Source organism: Chenopodium quinoa, unplaced genomic scaffold (assembly GCF_001683475.1).
Source record: "Chenopodium quinoa cultivar QQ74 unplaced genomic scaffold, ASM168347v1, whole genome shotgun sequence".
NCBI classification, from domain to species: Eukaryota; Viridiplantae; Streptophyta; class Magnoliopsida; order Caryophyllales; family Amaranthaceae; genus Chenopodium; species Chenopodium quinoa.
In genome coordinates this window covers 7,292,453-7,308,993 of record NW_018742345.1, presented here as the reverse complement: position 1 = coordinate 7,308,993, position 16,541 = coordinate 7,292,453, and the positions used below count along the sequence as shown (strand labels likewise).

At 35.8% G+C, this 16,541-nt stretch overlaps 1 protein-coding gene across 3 annotated transcripts; it reads right to left on the bottom strand.

The window, feature by feature from the left end:
* Window positions 1–1,704: 1,704 nt before the first annotated feature.
* LOC110694685 lies at window positions 1,705–14,648 on the bottom strand. Of its 3 annotated transcripts, none has more exons than XM_021871852.1 (10): window positions 14,363–14,648; window positions 14,190–14,270; window positions 5,789–5,888; window positions 5,488–5,684; window positions 5,107–5,209; window positions 3,511–3,611; window positions 3,256–3,430; window positions 2,445–2,615; window positions 2,246–2,346; window positions 1,705–2,042 (listed from the first exon to the last, which is right to left on the bottom strand). In XM_021871852.1, the coding sequence occupies exons 1-10, from the start codon at window positions 14,483–14,485 to the stop codon at window positions 1,965–1,967; spliced, it is 1,230 nt and encodes a 409-aa protein (XP_021727544.1). In that variant the 5' UTR covers window positions 14,486–14,648; the 3' UTR covers window positions 1,705–1,964. The 3 variants fall into 3 exon arrangements, with proteins under 3 accessions (XP_021727544.1, XP_021727558.1, XP_021727550.1); XM_021871866.1 differs by having other exon boundaries at window positions 5,789–5,924; window positions 14,363–14,414; XM_021871858.1 differs by lacking the exon at window positions 14,363–14,648 and having other exon boundaries at window positions 5,789–5,924; window positions 14,190–14,356.
* Between the last annotated feature and the right edge of the window lie 1,893 nt (window positions 14,649–16,541).

Genomic DNA, 16,541 nt, shown 5'->3' with positions numbered 1-16,541 from the left:
AAAAACTAAGCTAAAACTGACATAACTAATATGCACAAAAGTGATAATGCCAATCATCCTCCCCCAAGCTAAACTTCACATTGTCCTCGATGTTAACAAAGAGGAACTAAAGCATAAATAAGGGAGAGGCACAACTCACAAAGGGATGGATAAGAAAAGGGAGAGTTAAAAGGTATAGACACCTCCACCACAATTGGTAGAGCTAATTGGGTAGCCGACGTAGCAAAGGAACTTAGCTGTGTTTGTACCTAGCAACAAAGTTCAGCATTTAAACACACATTAGCATTGTTATTTAAATAACAAAAAATGAAATAAAATAATTAAAGAAAAAGCAAAAATAAAATTGGGATGCCTCTCAATTAGCGCTGAGTTTTTAATTAAGGTCCCGCACGACCCTACTCAAATTGTCAATAATCGTAAAAATCCAATGTCTTGAGTAATTTATCACATGCCCCTACAAACATGTCATTGAGCACCATATATAGCTCTATTGAAAGCAAACAAATCCTTAAATACAAGGGGTAGAAAAAAAAGAAGAAAAATAATGAGAAGAAGAAAAGTTAAAATAATAAGAAAAAGGAGAATGTATACAACTTACCCTTGCTTGCTCCTTAGTAGGGATGTCAATGGGGCGGGTCAAGTAGGAGACCCGCCCCATCCCCGCCCCATGGGGCGGGGATGGGTCTCGATTTGGCGGGTGGTGGGGCGGGGATGGGGATAAAAACCATACCCGCCATGGGTGATGGGGTGGGGGTAGATTTTAAGTTGTACCCGCCCCACTCACCCCACTTCGTACCCGCCCGTTCCCCACCTCATACCCACAACTATATATCTTTTAAAGCAAAATTACATACTTTTATTTTATAAAATAATTACATAAAATACAATATTAATTATAATACTTTGTACGACACTTATATTATAACACAAAAATGTGTATAGAATGCTTTATTTCATAATTCGTATTAATTATGTAAGATTGTGTATTTGAGATACGGATATTAGGTGGATTTTGGGTGGGGATTAGACGGGTCTTTGGCGGGGATTAGGTGGGGATGGATATCCAAGTGGGGGGTGGGGCGGGGATGGTTTTGGAGTTGTACCCGGTGGGGCGGGGATGGGGATGAAAATATTAGGTGGGGATGGGGATGGGAAGGCCAACATCCGCCCCGCCCCGCCCCATTGACATCCCTACTCCTTGGGCAATGTAGACCATTTTGAATAATTATCAAGGACTACATGGCCAAATGTATCATGGCGTGGAGACATTTTGAGAAAGTATCAAAACAGCTACATGTTCATTCTGCGTTTTTTGTCAGTACCAAGCATGGTATAGCCGTCTATACCTTAAAAATTTCAACTATTCTTTGCATCTAAATTTCTTGTTGATACTTGATGGTGTAGATTGAACTATGAATGTGACAATTATATCAACAAAGAAAGCCGATCTTTAAATCCCTAAATAGCATACCCAAAAATAGCAGTCCAGAATTCCTCACAGATCAAAGATTCTACCCTGATGCCTGAGGACTGCAACTGCAATGAGAATTAGACAGTAGTTTCCACTTTCTAGTGGTGCTGCACTTACATGGTAGTCACTAATGGAATGCTCAAGATGTTATACTATTATACTACTTCCGTTTCTTATTATGTGTAACAAAGGGGTATTATTTGTGAGACATAAAATATTCATTTGTTGCACATAATAAAAACGGAGGTATATGCAGACAATTCATTTTATACTGTAGTTTCATTCCATTTGTTTTCAAGAATGTGAAAAATTATACAAGTATGTGTGTATATACATACAGAAGAAATGAAGAATAATAAACTAAAAAAAATCAGCTTATCTATATTCCTGTGTACTGTACAAATAAGATCTTTGTATGAGTCCCATGCCTTATGGATTACTCTTTATACTACGTAGGTTGTTTAGATGAAGGAGCAAGACGCAGTGACAGAATTCAGCCCGCAAAAGATGTATCGAGTTCATCATGAGCACTGAGAAAATTAATTATACACGGATAAACCTTCTTGGCAGCCTGCATTCCGAAAATAGTGTGAGATTAATACCATTTTATGCCAACAGAAGCCATTCACTGGAAGCAAAAACGAAACTATTATGTTATTTCTGGACGAAGGGAACACTATTCTTTTGAGACTTATAGCGCACCACGTAAAAGTGAAAGATATATATGCTTGTCAGTGACATAATACAGAGAAGGCATTAAAGAAGAAAGCTTACGAAACGGCCTCCCACTAAATCATAGTGAGCATAATGTGGACCACCAATTTCTCCAAAAACTTTGTATGTAATCAATTTCTCTGGGATCACCTTAACAGTTTCTGTTACATCATATTAAAACACCTGGAAAATCAATATCAAGAAATAAAAGTAGTGTACATATTTGATACACATAAGAACTCCTGCAGTATAATTATACCGTATACAGCTTCAGGGGGACAGATTAAGTCGCGATCCCCAGCAATGGCCAAGATAGGGACATTGCTCTTATGGAGATGATCCTTGTATAAAAATGTTCCAGATCGATCACGTAAACCAGAGCTCTCAAAGGCTGTTGCTAATTGTAAGAGGAGTTTTGCAGGTATTGTACCTGTAACCCAAGTTCATGAATGATTTGCATTTCAGTTGGAACTTTTTTTGACAAACATGCTGAATAAAACATAGTGCTATGTCTTCAAAGTTATGGTTAAAATTTGAATGAGATGCAATAATTCATCAACAAACAATAATACTTTCAAGACACATGACACCAATCACCAAAAAAATAAAAATGATGGAAGATTGACTTTTTTTTGTAATACCATGGAACACAATATTCAAATAGTTCAAATGTAAATATTATTTCTTTCATGACTTTAATTTTAAAACAAATATTGTTGTATCAGTTTTTAATTTTTCATTGCAAATGGTTGAGGTTCTACCATCAAAAGCATGCGGATGTGTGCTAGTCTCCTGGATGAGCATTAGTATCTACCTCTGTATCATTTCATAAGTGAACAATAGCAAATCATGCACTGAATCATGTATTTAGTGTATGACATAGTGTCAATTCATTGATCAGTGATAGTTACCACATAGTGAGGTTATTTGAAAGATAGCTAAAGATATACAAGTATCAGTAACTTCACACTTTCACCCAAAACCTCAGAGAAATAGATTAGGGACTAAATGAGCAAAGTGATAAAGCTGTATACTGTCACTATAAATAAAAGAAAAAGTCTATTACTCACAGAAGTTCTTGAGCACAAGCCTGTCAAACAATTCTGGAAGCATCATGTCCTGAGCAGATATCTGAGAATTAAGCCAGGACAATATAAATGGAGCACGATAAGCTAGAGGATGCAGTGCTGCAAATATAGTGCCCATGGGAATCGATGTGATATTTAAAGCCTCTGCAGGATCCGTCTACAAATCAACAGTGTTATATAGTAGCTTAAAAAACATGTTTACCTGAAAGACCAAGTTTACTCAAACAGTATTCTTACCAAAGGCAAGAGTAGTTCTAGAGAAGATTTTGATGATGAATAGTCGAGCGTTGATGCTAGTGTAGTAACTGCTGCAAAATCAGAGTCTCTTCCTTCAAATCCTAGGAAATTTTTTTTGATCATTTACATGATATAATAAACCTTACACAAATACATGCTATACAGCTATAAGAGAACACCCAAAACATTAAAATGTGACACAAATCAGAGGCATTCACTATTTAGAAAGAAACTACCATAATAATTGACTTATGTAAGCCTTTATTTCTGTGTAAAATCTAAATAAGCAACTTATTGCCAAGTCTACAAGATAAAGCTACGGGAACCTCGGTATATCTATACAGGAAGCTAATGAAGACATCATGATGGCATCTAAAATATGCAAACAAATTAAAATGTTCATTTACCCCAAAAGGTTTGTTGATGAATCTCAAATCTGATTTCCTTGACATAAAACAAGAAGAGGCTTGCCTAGCTCTTTTAAGGGTATGTTCAAATTTGAAGTCATATAGCATCCGCTTGGATTTCTTAAAGAACACTCTTTTTGATGAATCAAAAAGTTAATCAGTGGCTGCCCTACTTTCAAGCACTAGCCTTCTTTCTTGCCATCAGTTGCAAAAAACGCTGATTTATAGACTATCCTATCACCAAGTTAGTTCAAAGTTCCAAAATACTTCCACGAAACTTCCAGATGCACTATAGAAATGCATAAATCAGCCAACATTTTATCTATAACTGTTGTCGAACTGTTAATTAGATCTATGCTTTGAGGGGAAGACAGAATGAACTCAGGGCAACTAAAAGGTGTAAATCCTCCCCAACTCAGGATTATATAAGGCCTTAAATAGCATATTCAGCCTGAGTGTGAATCTTCGACAGTAAAGTTGCTTTAAAGGCCAGTCATGAAATCTACCTTCTGTAAAATTTAAGAAAATATAAAGGTTATATGCACAATACCTGATAACTTTCATGCAACTACTTTTACATACTCCAAAAGATTTATAGCAAATTCTTGTAAAAGACGGTCAGTTAGGCTCTATTTTGTAGACTATGCATAAGTTAAACTAACTACCAAAAGGGGAAAAGAAAAAAAAAAAAGAAAAAAAAAACCTACATTTTCAGCAAAAAACAGGAAAAAGATTAGCTTTTTACTAGTTTAAGGGGGTTATATCGAAATTACTAAAATAAACTCTAAAGTTATAATAAGGTAAAGGGCTCAAATAGTGAAATAGATGTTTCATCAAACTTTCTAACAAGACACTAGACACTAGATCAATGAATATATACTTTTGTGGTTTAAATTATTAATTAAGTAGAAAACTGGGAAAAGGTGAAATCTCTGAATAAAGTTAAACTCGGAGCAGTTTCTGTGAAGGTAAAAGTAGTTCTGATTGTTCTCAAGAAATTGGAATGCAGAAAGTGAAAATGAGCTTGTATAATGGCAGTAGGAATAAGAATCTAAAGTAATTTTTCAATCAGCTATTCAGCTCAAACCAAAAGCTAATGTTTTATCGCTCCCTCTATTGACATACAATCAACAACCGCCAACAGTTTCAGCACACAAAACACCGCAAACATGAAAAAACGTTCACATACCACACAATGAGAGCACTGCATACAGCAAAATACCACCCATAGAGTGCCCAATGGAAAGTAATTTTCCATCACGAGGGTTGCATTGCGTCTTAATGTAGTCTACCTGCAAAAAGGATTATTTTGCAGATGATCAGCTTTACACACTATTTATAACTCATTCTATGTAATGCTACTTGTTTATCATAGTATTTATTGCACTCCTCTGTTTCAAACTACATGAATCTATCGATTTTCATTGATAAAACATCATTATTTTTCACCACAGTATACCATCAAAGAGAATTTTTATCTTCATTTTCTTTGACATTTGTTGAAAGTCACAGTTTTCGGACCTAAACTGTTTCTGATTTAATGTTTAAGCTAATGAAAGAAAAACCTTACCACCAAAGGCAGATCTTCTTTTACGAGCTGATCAAAATCCCATTCACTGTCCAAAAACAGGTTTAGCTGCCTTTGAATATCTTCCATCATCGGCACAAGTTGCTCATTCATTTCAAGAAATGGCAGTGGTGATAAACTCAAACTCAAATCCTTAATCTGGGATTGACCAGCAGTGGTTTGATTCGACTTTGATAACCCTGCAAGTTCATTAGTCTTAAACTGCTTTGCTTTATAAATGAAAGTTCCTACCCAAGAGAAAATTACGATTACAAATACATGCATCATTTGGCAGGCAGCTCACTTTTAAAGGACTCTAAACCTCTCATACTCAATCCAGCACCTCGCACTTCAAGAATCCATGTGTCAAATCCTTCGCTTGACATATGACGGGCAAACGAGGACTGCAATCATCCGAATGCATCAGTCTTATCTCAAAACTGAGAAGAAAAACAAGTCATAGTTATAAGGCAGTTTATGAAGCGAAAGCAGGAAGGGCAGTGTAGTGTACATGAAAACAAATTAACAAAATACTGGTGATTGAGAACAGCAGATTGATGAAGTATTAAGTTTTCCAAATTTACAATTTGGTAGCTAAATAAAAGATCAAAGAGATAAATTTTAGACAACAATGCGTTTGCAATTACGGGGTAAACTAGCTCAATGTGCTTTCACTACTTATGTGACTGATGAAAGCAAGGAATTGGATGAAAATGGTGACCCTGTAGCTTTGAAGCAAGGGGGTGTATTGAATGAAGAATGCTTCAACTTTTCTGTTTTACTTTGTCCGAGTCTTAAGGGTTAGTTAGTGTTTTGAATAAATCAGTAGCAAGTTGTTATTTCTTCCACTTTTCTAGCTTAAGTTGTTTTCATGTAAGCCTATATAAAGGCACAAATATTGATCAATTGATGTAGCAATATTAAGAGCATATTATCAGATTTTCCTTTTGCTTTCTTAATTTAATTTACTCTGTTTTAATTCCCTCTATTTTACCAACAAATTCTGGTATCAGAGCCAGACTGTTTTCCTCAACCAAGCTCCACAAAAAAAAAAAAAAAAAATCGGCTCTAATCCCTCTCTTCTCTCACGTAACCTCACCACTCAATCAAACAAGCTTCTACTATGTCTAACAACGGCCTAAACCCTTCTGCACAACCTCTCATTCCAATCTTCAAAGGCGAAAAATATCACCTTTGGAGTATCAAAATGCAAACCATGTTCAAGTCTCAAGAATTATGGGACATTGTTGAAGGAGGTTACACCGAAGCATCAGGAGAACCTGATCAACGATTGCGTGACAATCGTAAAAAGGATGCCAAAGCCCTATTTCTTATCCAATCTGCAGTGGATGATGACATATTCCCTCGCATATCGTCTGCCAAGACAGCCAAAGAAGCGTGGGAGATCATACGGCACGAGTACTTTGGCGATAAGAAGGTAATCTCTGTTAAATTGCAAGCATTACGTTCTGAATTTGATGGTTTGCAGAAGACCAAGAAGGAGTCTATGCAACAATACCTATCGAAGGTATCAGGTATTGTTAATCAGATGAAATCATATGGTGAGCTTTTGAGCAACGAGAGAGTTGTAAGCAAAGTGTTGCGCAGCCTGGATCCTGAGTTCAATGGGGTCGTTATTGCAATTGAGGAATCGAAAGATCTCTCAACTTACACATTCGACGAATTAATGTGTTCCTTGCTAGCTCATGAATCCAGGTTCAAGAAAGACAAGGAGAAAGGTGAAGAAAAGGCTCTACAAGTGAGAGGTGAGCCTTTCGTAAAGGGAAAAGGTGAAGCATCAAATAACAGAGGAGGCAGAGGTGGTTTTCGAGGAGCCTTTCGCGGTAGAGGTCGCGGTCGAAGGCACAATGGAGGATTCAATCAACACTCCAGAAGCAATATTCAGTGCAATTACTGCAAGAAAAATGGTCGCACTGAGACCAACTGTTGGAGCAAGCAACGAGGAGAATCGAAGGCAAATTTCTCCGAGGCACCACAAGAGGAAAGCAATCTGTTTTTGGCCCATTCAAAGCTTGAACCGATGGAGCATGGAATCTGGTTCGTGGACAGTGGATGCTCTAATCATATGTCAGGAGAAAGGAAATGGTTCAAGTCAATCGATAACACAAAGCAGTCAGTTGTGCGACTCGGCAATGACAAGCAAGTTAAGGTGGAAGGTAGAGGCATAGTGGCAATTCCAACTTGTAATGGCGGGACGAAACTCATCCATGATGTTCAGTATGTACCTTCTCTTACTCACAACTTATTGAGTGTTGGTCAATTAATTAAGGGTGGATATTCTGTAATTTTTGAAAATGGCCATTGTGATATTCATGACCAAAATCGCAAAATTATGAGTATTAAAATGACCCCAAACAAAATGTTTCCCTTAAATATTTCACATAGTGAAACCAGTAATGCCCTCATTGCAAAGGGAAATAGTGAATCAAGTTTGTGGCACTTGAGATACGGTCATCTGAATATTAATGGCTTACGGTTGTTAGGCAAGAAACAAATGGTTCTTGGCTTGCCTACAATCGAGCCTATTGAGTTTTGTGAAGGATGTGTGTTTGGCAAACAAAGCAGGCCAGCCTTTCCAAGTGGGGAATCATGGAGAGCCTCAACTTGTTTAGAGCTAGTTCATGCGGATTTATGTGGACCAATGTCAATTGATTCACTAGGTGGGAGTCGCTATTTCCTACTGTTTGTTGATGATTTTAGCCGCATGAATTGGGTCTATTTCCTGAAGAAAAAATCTGAAGCATTCGAGCACTTCAAGAAGTTCAAGGCATTTGTGGAGAAACAAAGTGATTGTCACATTAAAACCCTTCGCACTGATCGTGGAGGAGAGTTTGTTTCAGAAGAATTTAATCAATTTTGTGAAGAAAATGGCATTCACAGAGAGCTCACTGCCCCTTATACGCCCCAGCAAAATGGCGTTGCCGAGAGGAAGAATCGCACAATTGTTGAAATGGGAAGAAGTATGCTAAACGCAAGAAACGTTCCAAAGGAATTTTGGGCTGAAGCCGTGGCTACTGCAGTCTATATTCTCAATATTTCTCCTACCAAAGCAGTCTATGATCAAACACCATATGAGGCATGGAAAGGTCGCAAGCCCAAGGTGAGTCACTTACGCATTTTTGGTTGTATAGCTTATGCTCTAGTCAATTCTCGTTCAAAACTTGATGAGAAATCACAAAAATATATCTTTGTTGGCTATAGCACCCAATCTAAGGCATATAAGCTATATAATCCTGTAAGTGGCAAAGTAATTATAAGCAGGAATGTCAAGTTTAATGAATAGGCTAGTTGGGAAGATGCGAAAGATAGTGCTCAATCACCTAATTCTCTCTTGACTAATGAAGAAGAAGAGACTGCACATGAAATGCCTCAACCAAATAACAATGAGGTTCACACACCTCCTATATCACCAACCAGAAGTGCGTCCTCAACACCAAGCAGTGAGAGAAGCAGCTCATCAGATCAGTCCAGCTCATCATCAGACACACCACCACGAAAAATGAAGTCTTTAAGCGAAGTATATGAATCATGTTCGTTTGCCTTGTATGTGTCTGAACCAACCTGTTATGAAGAAGCAGTGGAGAATGAGCAATGGGAGGAGGCAATGCTAGAAGAACTTACTGCAATTGAGCGCAATCACACATGGGAATTGGTTGATCCTCCTTACGGTAAAACTCCAATTGGACTCAAATGGGTTTACAAGGTGAAACATAATGCTGATGGTAGTGTTCAAAAATATAAGGCAAGGCTTGTTGCCAAAGGATATGCACAAAATCCGGGTATTAATTACGACGAAACATTCTCTCCTGTTGCACGCTTTGAAACAGTGAGAATGCTTTTGTCTTTAGCTGCCAAATTAAAACTTCCACTTTACCAGTTTGATGTCAAATCTGCGTTCTTGAATGGCAACTTGGAGGAGGAAGTTTTTGTGTCCCAACCTGAAGGTTTTGTGGTAAATGGGAAGGAGCATAAGGTGTACAAGCTGAAGAAAGCACTTTATGGCCTAAAACAAGCTCCAAGAGCTTGGTACAAGCGAATTGACTCATATTTTCTGCAAAATGGCTTTGTGCGTAGTGATAATGAACCAACCTTGTATGTGAAAGGGAGTAAGTTGTCTGATTTCCTGATTGTGTGCGTGTATGTGGATGATATAATCTATTTGGGATCATCACAAAATCTGTTTGAAGAATTCAGGTCCTCAATGACAAAAGAGTTCGAGATGACGGACTTGGGGAAATAATAAAGCTTGTACGGTTATGTTGTTGGCTTGTTGCGATACATGTATAATGCATTGCTCGACATTTATATGAATTTTACCATGCTAAAGGCATATGTGATGCTTTAGAAACGAAGTATGGGTTAGATGATGATGAGACTAAGCATTACTGTATTAGTTAAACATAACATTTGTATTAGTATTGGTGCTAAGGGTTTGTCCATATGTAGGTAGATTGTTGTTGTTGTCTTGATTTAAAAATTGTTACCATCACGCAAGGAGTATAACAACAAACTCTGGCACAAAAAGAGGGACGTTACCCTAGATGATTTAGTTGGCCATCTTAATATTTAGGAGAAAACCGATCAAAGTATAAACCATCTAATTCTTATGCTTCTATAGTTCTGTTTTTCTTAGTGCTAATCTAGTGGAGCCCAAAAAATCTGATGCTAACAGGTTTCACTACAACAAAAAGGGCCAACAAAAGCATGGAGAAAAAGGTTGTTAAAACAAAAGGGAAAGAGCCAAGTCAACTTGTTAGAATCTGACAATATAATTGGTGAACTGCTAAACGACGCTTTTATTTTATAGGCATCGCTCTCTTTTTGACATGAAAGGACGATATTGCCCTTTGTGTAACTTATAGTATATAATGGTGTAATATCATTCCTAATCCCTCCACCTATTATTACGTTGTAAAAAAAAATTCCGACCCCACCACATTTGATCCACCACCAAAAATCTGAGTATTAAAAAAAAAAAAAATTATTAAGCATTAGCAACGGGTTTAAGACAATGGACGACAACAACTAACGTTCGGACACCAGAGGCTTTATCAGAGGATTTTGTAATTCATCGTACATTTTTTAAAAGAAAATTAAAATAAAACATCCGCCTAAAAAATTAGGATCCATCTAGGTGGATCCACTTTAAAATTTCCGGATCCGCCTAAGTAGATCCGGAAATTTTAGGCGGATCCCCCAAATCCTCCTAAAATTTCCGAATCTTCCCGGGTAGATTTGGAAATTTTAAGTGGATTCACCTAGGTGGATCCTAATTTTTTGGGCAAATGTCAATTTTTCTTTTGAATTGATTAATTAATCAAATTTATTATTGTAATTTTTTTAATATTATTAGTATTTTTATATTATTATTAGCATTTTTATTATGATCATTATTAATTTTGTGATTATTTGATTAATTAGACAATTAGGGCTTGTTCACATTTACTGAACAAGTGAGCTGAACTGAAATTAATTGATTGGAGCTGAATTGAACTGAATTGAATAGAGTTGAAATGAATATTTTATGAGAGAAGAAAATTAGGAGCTAAACTGAACTGATTAGAGCTGAACTGAAGTGAACAGAATGGAGTTGAACTGAACTGAAATTAAGCGGAAGTGAACAGGTCCTATGGTATTTTTATTGTTGTTGTAATCAATGTTCTGGCTCTTTCTATTTTTTTTTCCATCTTCTAATTTGACTTTTTCTAAAAAAAAAAAAATTAGCGAGATGAAATAAGAGTGAGTTGCGAGAGAGTTGTGAATTTGTGATTCCAAAAATGAGAAATGAATGGTGTGAGTGTTATGAGCATTTATTTATTACAAGGGGTAAATACAAAAGTTTGTATTAAAATGCAAGCGGTGCCTTGTAAGGTGAGAGCGTTGTTTAACAACCCCAAAATTGTTATACTTTTGAAATAATTCTTGCAAAAAAATACCATAGAATGCATGTGTAAGTATGAACTAATGTGAAACTACAAATGGCTCATTAAATCAGTTATAGTTTATTTGATGGTACCTACTGCTCGGATAACTTACATCTAGAAAATCATTACTCTTAATAATGTTCTTGATGTAACTGTTTGGAAGTTTGTTAATTAGATCTGGACTAAAACTATCAGCTCATTCTGTTGTAATATATCACTAGGTAGTCTTCTAACAATATACGTAGAAGTATTCCCACATAGAAAGATTAGAGAAGTTTGTGTTGATTTATAAAGTTTGTATATTTTTGGTGATGTCAATATTATACTTATTTGTTTGTTTCCCACATTGAAAAAATAAAAGGGAAAATTCAAGTTTATCTCTGTGATAAACTTGAAAATATATCTCCTCTCACACTTGTAATGTTTATGTTACTTTACTAGTGGAGGCAAATAATACTTTAAGAACCTTAATTTTTCAAGGGGGCCAAAGTTTGATCCTCCAACCTTCTATTAAAAAATAACAATACTTAACTACTATGCCATAACTTTTTAATTGTAATTATCAAACATTATATTACTTTTAACCAATAACTTAGAAAAATTAAGAGGGGTCGGGCCCCGACCCGCCTCACCCCTGCTTGAATTATTTTCCTAACAGATTATGATATAATTAGGAATGGGTAATTTGTGAGATTTTAACTATTTATTTTAGATGTTGTTTCTCAAAACATATTCGATAAACATAAATTTTACTATATAATTCTACTTAAACATGAGAAATACTGGCATGATACATGAGCTTATAGTTCAGCTGCACCGTGAGTGCCAAATATTACTAAAACAAAACATGCTGACATCATTAAGAGACACATGTTAACTTTTTATGAAAAAATTTCCCGTCAAAACTATTTTTGACATCAATCATTTTTTTTTTTAATTTTTCCTAAGTTCTAAGACTACAGAAATATAATAATTCTTTCAAAATTAATTTATGAGAATATAAACATTTTTTTGAATTAAAAATATTGACAACTATTTTAAATACTTCCTCCGTTTTTATTTTATTGCACCATTAGGATTTTTACACTATTCACTTAATCTTCTTCGACCATCATTTGTGATTTATCTATTAAGAAAAATATAGTCATGTGGGATCTCATTAGATTCGTCTCGAAATCTTCTTTTCAAATATCAATTTTTTATAATTTTTACAAAAGTATAATTGCAGATATTAATAGCTAAAAAATGCATTGGCAAACATGAAATCCCTCATGGTGCAATAAAAAAAGAACGGAGGAAATAAATAATAGACTACCTCCGTTTCATAAAACCTGCAACATTTTCCTGAAACGGAAACTACACATTATGTGCAAAAAAAAAAAAAAAAAAAAAAAAATTACTAATGTAGTAAAATATTATGTGTGAATTTACAGTTATACCCTTACTAAATTTTCCTAAACTCTAATAAACAACCTATTAATTCTTTAACCCAAATTAATTTATTCATAATTAAAACCCTAACCCACATTCTCTCTCCTCCCTCACAACCATATCCACCACCACCATCACTAATTTTTCTTTCTCTTCCCTCTCAACCACCAGCAACAGCAGCCATATCCTCTCTCACAACCACCGCACTACCACCTGGTCGCTGCCCATTTTACTCCACCCTCGCCAGTTCGTCGCCGCCTCATTATCCCTTTTCAAAGACGTCGCCGCCTCAATATCCCATTCCAAAGTCGTCGCCACCTCGTGTGTTACAGGATCTGGCGAAAATCCGTTCAATAGTACTCTTCGGTGTTCCAAGATCTGATTGCCAAAGGTTTTCTCACTCCTTTTTCGAAATTGGATGGTGGTGGTAAGTTGGGGTTTCAGATCTACATTAGTGGTGGTCGTGCGAGTTTGTTGGATGGTAAGGTGGTAGTTTCAGGTTCGTTGGTCGTGGTGAGGTAACCCGGGTTTCGTTGATAGTGGTGAGTTGGAAGTTTTAGTTTGTTGGAGGTGGTAAGGTGGGGTTTTGGTTCGTTGGTGGTGGTAAGATGGGGATTCAATTGGTGGTGATGAGGTGGGGTTTGAATCATAGTGGTGGTGAGGTGAGGTTTAAGATCTTGGTGGTGGTGGTGGCGGCGGTGAGAGGGTGGTTACGACCTTAAGGGGTAGGGTGTTGGTGGTGATGCGAGTTGGCCAAGTGGCTTTTGGGTGGTTGTGGTGGTGACAGGTTGTTACAAGGTGGGTGTTGATGCTGATGGGGTAGGTGCTAGTGGTGTTACTTTCTCTCTCATCTAATTAATTACATGCACCAGATTTTATAAAACGAATGTAGTATTTTTAATCCGTGCATTTACGGGAATAAACTAGTTTTAGAAACAAAAGGGGCATTTGGTTCAAACAATGGTATGGGTTTGGAATGAGGAATGAAACCTGAGTGGTATGGGGTTGGAACTTAATACTTGATTTCATATTTTTGGTTTTTATCTAAGAATGATAGTCTTTCTTTTAATTTTAAACCTAAAGGTATGGGTCCGTATGAGCCATACCCACCTCCCCCCTTGGGTTTCAAAAACTCATACCTTGGGGGTTTGAGGTATGGGTTTGAAAAATGAAATTTCAAGAAACAAACACAAGGTATGGGTTTTGGTCATTCCAAACCCATACCTTATACCTAATATGCTTGAACCAAACACCCCCTAAAAACAATCATATTAAAAAACTGAAAACTCTTTGCATTAAAGACAAAAAAAAGAAAATGAGAAGACTGACTTGAGGGGAGAGATCATATCCAACAGCATTAGTTCCAACACCAGACAACAATAACAGTGGATGATTTCTAGCTTTCATCGCCTGCATCAAATCACTGATTTCATTAGACCTCCAAATATCTGAAAAAAAAATATCCCAAAAAAGAAAAAAATAAAATCAAGAAAGAAAGAGACATTAGGAGAAGGAAGGTAACGCCAGAGTGCAAGTCGCCAATCTATATTTGGAACATTTACATAATGAAGTTCATCTGCTGTGCAATTCTCTGGCTTTTCTACCATTGCTGCTCTCACTTTCATCGTTCCCAAATCGTGATTGGATCCATTTTTGACGAATCGGGTTTACCCATTTCATTAAACGGATACCCTGTTTAACAAAATTTATATCCATTTTTGAAATCATTTTCATTTTTCTTATAAGTACACTACTCCAAATTACACTTCTACTACTTTGAATTTATGTTATCATGAAAATTGAATAAATTACACATGTATTTATATTTATACGTGAGATAGCGGGGTGTCAATGGATATATGTTTGTGGGGTCCACATTTTAATGGATAAATACGGATTATAAAGTAGAAGTATTTATTTTGGATAGGACCAAGTGTTATTGAGGGTTTCGTGGCCAAGTGACTGACATTAACATTACTATGTTTATCTACCACATGAAATTTTATTAAGATCTTTTAAATGTGGGTGAGAATGTGAGATTGGAGATAATTTATCTGCTGTTGAATGAAACCTAATTTTGATGAATTGGTCTATTTTTAGAATGATTAAAAGGGAAAGAAAAACGTGTGAATTTGGTATGTTAAGAGAATAAGAATGTTGTGGATAAAGTCCTTATTTATGTGTCAAAACTACAATAATCTAAGGAGAAAAAAACGTGTCGGATTTGAGACACTCCCTCTATTCCAAAATAATTAATGCGTTAGACTTCTTTTTCATTATTCATATATTAATTTTTAAATGCAGTTTTTTTTTTCCTTCAAACGTATTAAAAACATTATATTGTGAAATTAAATTGGTACCAAAGTTTTATAATCATACTTACTAAAATTTCAATTTAAATCTTAGAATATATGATTTTACAATTCATATATTTCCATACAATTTGATTTATGATTCCACACATTTTTACCTGTTTCTCTTAACTAGCGAAAACCATAGAAGTTTAAAACATTCCACATAATTATTTATAAATATATATTGCCAATTATTGGTGGCTTAGTGGGTAAATGACTATTTTCTATGAGTTTTTTTTTTTGTTTTTTTTAAAGACTCTATTAAATATTAGGTTTTTAACTTATATGATTTGATTTTACAGTTCGATTCAGAGAGCTCAGTCAAATTTAAACAAGAATCTCGATATTGATAACTTGCTCATAATATGCATGACTGTTGTTATTATTATTATTTTTTTACCAATATTAAATAATATTTAAATATGATTGCATTAGTTTATCTCGCATGTATGCAAAGTTTGATTATGTCTATTATAGGATAGAGGGGATATATGATAAACACATAAACAACTTTGAAGTTGTTGCGTGAATGCGAGGATTCAATTTGATAAAAATAAGGAGATCAAATTTGTAAAAAAAAAAAAAAAGGTAGACAAAGAGAGATGAATGCAATAATTGAATAGTAAAATACTAAACACATATTTTTATGAGTCATTATTGGGGTTACTTCTATGCGGTTATGTGTATGATACCAACATAATATTTAGGGTTCGTTTTTCAATTCTGCCAAAGCATATCACCATCTCTAGAGCTCAAAGCTCCCACCTCAAAATCAGAATTATTTCTTTCAAAACCTTTGGAATTTGCACATTCCTCCTCTTTCAAAATTCTTCCTATGGTTATGCTTATGGGGTAGGTTACCAACTACCTATCATCTCCATTATAAGCAAATAATAACCTCGGGCTTTTGTCCCTTCTGCCTTGGTGTGGATGAAACTAACATTCACATATTCAAAGACTCCCATAGAGCCCAGTAGATATGGAATATCATTCAACCTCTTGTAGCCCCCCTTCTCTAATTCTTATAGGGATTGGTGGATTGCAAACCTTGAGCATACAACCTTGCACCCCTTTCTCAATCTTCCTTAAAATGTAAGCTTTGTTATTATTACTTGGAGAATCTGGTTGAGAAAGAATGACGGGGTCTTCAACAAAAAAATCCACCTAATCTCAAACCATGATTGAATCCCTCAAACACTTTGTTATTGAGCTATCTCTCCTAGGCCTCAGCTCTCTCCAGTACCAAATGCAAATCATCTAAGCCCCTTCATCACCTCTTCTTACCCATCAGTTCAATGGTTGATGCTTCCATCCATGCACAAAATAT

Bases quoted from the DNA above. Each gene is read 5' to 3' on its own strand.
- LOC110694685 (XM_021871852.1), bottom strand. From the start codon at position 14,485: ATGAAAGTGAGAGCAGCAATGGTAGAAAAGCCAGAGAATTGCACAGCA. The intron at 2,616-3,255 runs GTGAGTAATAGA...CTTGGGTTACAG, and splicing joins GCTTGTGCTCAAGAACTTCT to GTACAATACCTGCAAAACTC. The intron at 2,347-2,444 runs GTATAATTATAC...ATGATGTAACAG, and splicing joins TCCCCCTGAAGCTGTATACG to AAACTGTTAAGGTGATCCCA.